The sequence below is a fragment of the Sinocyclocheilus grahami genome, unplaced genomic scaffold, assembly GCF_001515645.1.
Source record: "Sinocyclocheilus grahami isolate Dianchi unplaced genomic scaffold, SAMN03320097.WGS_v1.1 scaffold92.1, whole genome shotgun sequence".
Taxonomy (NCBI): Eukaryota; Metazoa; Chordata; class Actinopteri; order Cypriniformes; family Cyprinidae; genus Sinocyclocheilus; species Sinocyclocheilus grahami.
In genome coordinates, this window is record NW_015505271.1 from 3,644,071 (window position 1) to 3,651,111 (window position 7,041).

At 35.3% G+C, this 7,041-nt stretch overlaps 1 protein-coding gene across 1 annotated transcript; it reads right to left on the reverse strand.

Annotated features, from left to right (window-relative positions):
• Positions 1-576: 576 nt before the first annotated feature.
• LOC107587480 (interferon-induced transmembrane protein 1-like) lies at positions 577-1,145 on the reverse strand. The gene is made up of 2 exons (XM_016275272.1): positions 943-1,145; positions 577-858 (listed from the first exon to the last, which is right to left on the reverse strand). Exons 1-2 carry the CDS (start codon positions 1,129-1,131, stop codon positions 691-693), a joined length of 357 nt encoding a protein of 118 aa, XP_016130758.1. The 5' UTR covers positions 1,132-1,145; the 3' UTR covers positions 577-690.
• Between the last annotated feature and the right edge of the window lie 5,896 nt (positions 1,146-7,041).

Here is a 7,041-nt window from a genome sequence, read left to right on the forward strand (position 1 = left end):
CGCCAAAATAGCAAGCTCCAAACGATTGGATTAATGATTAATACATTATAACAAAATATTAACTAATTGTACCAACCAAAATTAATACAATAGATGAAATAAAAAGAATAAAATAAAATTATAATTAATAATGATAATTTTATATGACAATGATAATAATGCTAATATTACTGTTATTATTATTATAGCAGGAATGAGTGATTAACTGGCTAAATTTAAGCTTAGTTTGAGTCTAACCACAAGTGCTGTTTACTGGGGTACACTATTGGATGTCAAAAATGAAAACAGTTAGAAAACAACAATTATAAAAGGTTAGTTTATTGTTATGAAAACATGAACTGAAAATAATTATTAGAGACATTTCTGTTCTCTCGATGTTACACACACACACAAAAAGCAAATGCAGCAAATTATGTTAAATTGATAAAAGTGATAAAGACATATATTGTTATATATCACAGGTTCCAAAAAATAAAATTAAAGAAATAAAATAAACGGCTGAACTGCTTCTATATGTATGTGTAACTAATGTGTATAGCTTGTATATATATATGTATGTGTATGTGTATGTGTGTGTGTGTGTGTGACAATGACCAAACAAGAACAAAGCAAAGTTTCAACAAATATAAATGTTTTAATGACAGGCATTAAAAAAGCAAAAAGCATTCAGACATCAATTCTTTGATGAAGTTAATGATGGAAATAACTTGTGAGTTGACTCATTGACTTGGAAAGGACGATGATGACGATAAGTATAGAGATGGATCCAATAATGATGGCAGCAATGTTTATGCAGCGAGCTCTGGCGCCATAAGACCGTGCCATTGGGAAGTCTCCAAGCAATCTGCTGTCCCTGGCCTGACACACATAAAATATGATAAGTTTTAGGTATTTGTAAAGCAGCAGGACAGTTATATAATTGCATATATGTATATTGCTTACCTTTATTGAGTTGTAAAAGGCCCCAAATCCAAGACAGCAAGGGTTGCAGAAGTGAAGATTGAATGTGGAGAAAATGATATCATCATTGACGTTTTGGTCAGGCATGGACACTCTTACTGGCTGGGCAGTGTAGACTATATTGTCCTGCATAAGGATCCCACCAGGTGCTGGGCAGTTCTGAGTCGCCATGTCAGTTCAATAGCAAGAAGTTGCTCTCAGTGATGTTTGCAAGTGTTCAGCTCTCTTTTATAGAGTCTAACTGGTGTGTACGTGTGCGTATTTTGCAATATTAAAGAACAATGGGCAGAGTTAAAGGGGTAGTACACTCAGAAACAATGTCTGAAAGTAGCTGAAAAAATCTCTGTGTATTTTTTATTTGTGTAACTTTTATTACTGTTTTCAACATAGACACACCAACAAACATGTTTATACATGACACAAATAAAAAATTGAGTTAAAAAAAGCATTTACAGGAAACATAAAATGAATACCCATGGGTGGCTCCTGATGATACTAGTGCTGTCAAATCAATAAATCGCAATTAATCACATCCAAAATAAAAGTTTGTATGTTTGCAAGTGTTCAGCTCTCTTTTATAGAGTCTAACTGGTGTGTACATGTGCGTATTTTGCAATATTAAAGAACAATGGGCAGAGTTAAAGGGGTAGTACACTCAGAAACAATGTCTGAAAGTAGCTGAAAAAATCTCTGTGTATTTTTTATTTGTGTAACTTTTATTACTGTTTTCAACATAGACACACCAACAAACATGTTTATACATGACACAAATAAAAAAATTGAGTTAAAAAAAGCATTTACAGGAAACATAAAATGAATACCCATGGGTGGCTCCTGATGATACTAGTGCTGTCAAATCAATAAATCGCAATTAATCACATCCAAAATAAAAGTTTGCGTTTACATAATATATATGTGTGCTGAATGTATAAATAAATACATACATATAAATTATATACAAATATGAATACATGTAAAAATTGCTTAAGTATATACGTATTTATACATACATATAAATATACACACACATACGATGTAAACAAACACAAACTTTTATTTTGGATGTGATTAATCGCCATTAATCGAGTTTTGTTGTTGTTTTTTTAGCCCAGTGCTGAATATAGGACAGAACACATGTTGGGCTAACACATTGATTCTCAGAGTGGGTTAAAAACATAGCAAAGGCAAAAGCGTCCGAGTGCTTGAACGGTGGCTGGCTCTCTGTCTTTTATAAAGCGGCTAGTTCCACTGAATTCCACTGGGTTGTTTATTTAACCCAGCATCCCACCTCTCCTAGATGCTCCGGGAGTCTCTCGCAAATGGATAGCTGATCTCTGGTGCTCACAATATCCAGGAAATTGAGTAAGCAAAAGAGAAGTGGCCTTACCGTTAAACCTGCAGGGTGGGATGTCTGCTAATAGTTTGATTTACCCATTCATTTTTACAATAATAATAGCTTATTTATTTTTTACCTCATACTTGAATTAGTACTTACAATTTAACCTAATCCTATCTTTGTACTATACATGAAACCACTAGTTTACATGATCTCTTCATTTTCATTACATATCTTTATTTTTGATGAGTAGGCCTTAATACAAGATATTTTATACTGTTTTAAAATACAATATTGCCTACATTTAAACACGTTTAACAAACATTTGAGAAAAATTTAAAATTTAAAGGGATTTCACTTTTGTAACTTTAGTTAATGTGTAATGTTGCTGTTAGAGCATGAATATAACGTCTGCAAAGGTACGACGCTGAAAGTTCAATGCAAAGGGAGATATTTCTTTTAAAGAAATCGCTGTTTAAGGACTACAAAAAAAAAAAAAAGGCTGATAGGGACTTTAACAAGCTTCTTCTGTCACAAAGATTTACATAAACCCTGCCCTCAGGAACACAACAAAGGGGGCGAGGCCATGTTGGGCTGCTTTGTTGCCAGCTGTCGAAACGCTTATAGTTATAAGTTATAGCTTATACTAATAGTATATATTATGTTATTTTCACACCGATTGCAGGTCCACTTTGTTGGTTAAGATTACAAATGTTTAAAATGTATTTTTAACTTGGTTCCTGAAAATTATTTATAATACCATTAAGCTCTCTGTGCTGCACATTTTACGAAGGGCAGCTTCCTCAATCTATGCGGTACACTAGATTTTGTTAATAAGCAAACACTTCTTACTTTTACAAATTAAACAATTACTTTACAATAATGCTACAACACAATTATGTATTCTGCTGTAATAAAGCTTTAATCAGGATAAAACCGTATAAAAGCAAAGAAACAGCAGTAGCAATTACAAATAACAGTATATCTAAAAGTATGAGAGAACTACAAACAAAAAACATACCATTCTGAAACATCCTGTAAAGATCTGTATTTGCACAAGTTCTGCTCGATCCCCTTCCCTAATATTCTATGGGCTTGATTCAGCATCAAACTGATAAGGCAATATTGACACCATACACCGGAGTAGAGATGAAACAGTATGAAAATTTCTTATCACGATTATAGTGACCAAAATTATCATGGTTATCAGTATTATCACGGTATTGTTCAAATGTGCTGGAAATGTTCAAAAAGTTGACAAATCGTTTCACCAATATTTTATATTTAAAATCAACAAACGACAAATAAAATTACGTTTTGTTTGCATAAACACTAAAACAATAACATTACCAATGATGTCCAGATTTTAAATGACAACATAACCGACAACAGTTTAACTAATAACTTACAAATAAAGCTTTGAAAAAGTTTCATAAAATGCCAAACCTCACATTTCAGCCTTTAAATAAAAAAAATTATAATTGATTAATAAATGATTAGATGTATTTTATCTGCTCCATAAATAATTCTAGATACTTTATCCGAATTGTTAAATGTGTTGAATCCACAATTTTTTTTTTTTATCAACCGGTCAAAAATTTACAGCAGGGCATGCAAATTCAATCCAATTTTTTGGACAGACAAAAAATGCACACAGGTTAGATGTAAGTGTAACTCTCTGTAAATCCACTCCCTCAGCAGGTGGCACTTATGAAACAGCAGAATTTTGAGTCGTAACCTCCGTGGACAAAGCAGCATTGCGATTAAGAACACTACTTTATAGGCATTACATGGAGCGAAGATGAAAACAAAATGCCTTCGAATCTTTTCTGAAGGCAGTCAGAACCTTCAGAGGTACATTCATATAATTAATTATTTAATTAATATATTCATTTGAATAATTCCCTTAGCACTCTTTTAAAACCTCCCAGCCTTCAGCCGTGTTTTCACACAAAACGAGTTGTTCAAATCGCGGTAATTGAATACGGTTTTAATGACAATGAAAATATGAAACGGTAATACTAACCGTGGGGATTTTAATCATGATTTATCGTAAAACCGGTAATCGTTTCATCCCTACACCGGAGCACATGCAACTACACCACAAGGCAAGGGGGAGTGACATATCCGGACAATGTGCACTACACTCTTAAAAATAAAGGTGCTTCACGATGCCATAGAAGAACCTTTTTGTCTAAATGGTTCCATAAAGAACCTCGAACATCTGAAGAACCTTTCAGTTTCACAAAAGGTTCTTTGTGGCGAAGGAAGGTTCTTCAGATTATAAAAAGGTAAGAAAGAGATGGTTCTTTAAAGAACCTTTGACTGAATGGTTCTTTGTGGAACCAAAAAAGGTTCTTCTATGGCATCGCTTGAAGAACCGTTTGAAGCACTGTTAGAAAACACTCTCTGTCTTTTTAAGAAATTGTTCCAGATATGCCTCACCCCTCCTTTTCTTCTCTCCTTCTCTCACTCGTTCCCTATACAGCATTCTCTCTCTGAATCACCCCTCCTCTATCTGTTTCTCTCTCTCTCTCTTGTATTATGTTTTAAATATATCTTACTCATATTCGAGGTATGCATGCGCACATGTATACATTAGTTTTTCTTGGTTTAAATGCCCAAATAAGGAATTGAATGCTAGGACTATAAGGGTAAAGGAGTTCGTGAGGTTAAGAGGGTGAAACTCCCCTCGACATATGCCTATATAATATCTTTACACCTATGAATAAATTGAAGTATTGAGAATACATTTGAATGTGTGTTTTCCTGCTTCCCGGCCGTATACACTTTAAGGAACTGAGAATTCTTCAAGGCGGCAAAGAGATATCGAAGTGGAACTGCCATTTCAGCATTTACAAGTAGACTTTACACACATGCCTCCTTGTGGAAATCACAAATATTTGCTTGTGATAGTTGTAGGATATCAGACCGAATCAGACAATCTAAGATTTGGTCAAAACCGAGTTGAGGCACGAGGAGTCACAAAAATTCCACAGAGGCCCAAGACAACAGGATGTCATAAATCAGACCCTAGCCCTTCTGAAGCAAGCCTAAACCTAAACCCCTGTCACAGAACAGTTTTCAACATTAACACAAAAGAACACATTGACAAGTCCAAGGAGATTGTCAATTTTGGGGCAAGTTATCAAGAATAATGGTCAAAAGAGATGCACAGCGTGACCGCCACATGGAAACATGGAACAGTGATCACAAGCTTCGGATTGACTTTTCCCTCCACATCACGAGCCCGAACAGACTGAAATTCCTTACAGAACGTATCCTTACGTCCACAGAATGCCAAAGAAACTTCATTTCCATGTGAATATGCATCTAAATGACACTAAAAGGACTCGAGCAACTAACCATTGCTATATATCTAACCCCATATCATGTATCTAACCCACATGTTTAACCATCATGCCTTAATCATTTATTGTGAATGTATTTTGAATAACTATTGAATAGTTTAAGAATTGCTATTCATGTTTAGTATGTGTGTGTTTAAGAATTCATGCTTGAAACGTTTCTTCCAATCAATACTTGGTCAAATGTATCATATTCTTATTATAAGAAATCATGTCCAAAATGTATACTCTACCAGAGCGGGAAAAACGCAGATCATGTGAAGGATGAGATAACAGTTGATTTATGAATGGGGAGGAGGAATATACAACGCCCCGGGCAAACACGACATCTAATTGGTCAAAACACCATTTGGGGGTGTGTAAAACAGCCTGGGTTAAATACTCAGGACACCATCAAACTTAGCGCTTTTTGGTCTTTTGCCTTTTGCCTTTTTGCGGGTCTGACTTTTTGTGTCTAGCTTTTAGCCATGCGGCTTTTAGCTTTTCACTCCTAGTCATGCTTCTTTAGTTTGAGCGTGCTCTGGCTTACACGCCAGCTCCTCCAAAACCATGAGAAGAAACGCCACCTGGTCTCATCAAACTTTACATCTATTTCTATTTCTTTAGTTTATTTTATTTTCCGTTGAGAGTTTCGTGTTCTGAGTTAAGCCTAACGCCGCATCTCCCAGAAGAGTGCTGTCTAAACTTCAACTGCAGACCACAGCTCCGCGTCGCCAGCCAACGCCCAACCACTGGCTTCCCAAGACTGAACCTCCAGCCAATCAACAACCTCGGGAAACCCCTTTCAGCAACCAGACAAGAAAGGGAACCCCGCAACACAGAAAGCAAGTACCTCCAGATTCTAAAAACTGAACTGGTGCAGTTAATCTAAATTTTAACCTCATTGAGGAACTCAGTGCAAGGGTTAATTAAGTGATTGATGGTTGTTCAGATCTATACAATGGCACATATTGCTGTAAACTTGGGATTTCACATTTTCATTCTCTTAAACTAATTATTTTCCTCACTTTCTCTCTTTCTGCAACTTGTGTGTGAATGCGTGTGTTAGATTAGTTTATATGTCTTAGATTTATCCAATAAAGCCTTATTTATATGGAAAAGAGAAGTATCTTGTGTTTTGTGCTCACAAGTTAATGTCTTAAACTGCCGATCTTGTTACAGTGCTAATTAATAGTGTTTTCACTATATTTTGGATATTGATATCCATTGCAGAATTGATGTCATACAGCTCGTTCACTGAATCGCTGGCCGTCTCAGTGATCAGCCGTAAAACAGTGATTCTGTCCTAATTCCCTTACATATTAATGGTGGAGTTCCCTTTAAAATCTTAAATGATTCCCTTTGAGCTAAATTAAAATTATCACTGTTTACCTTACA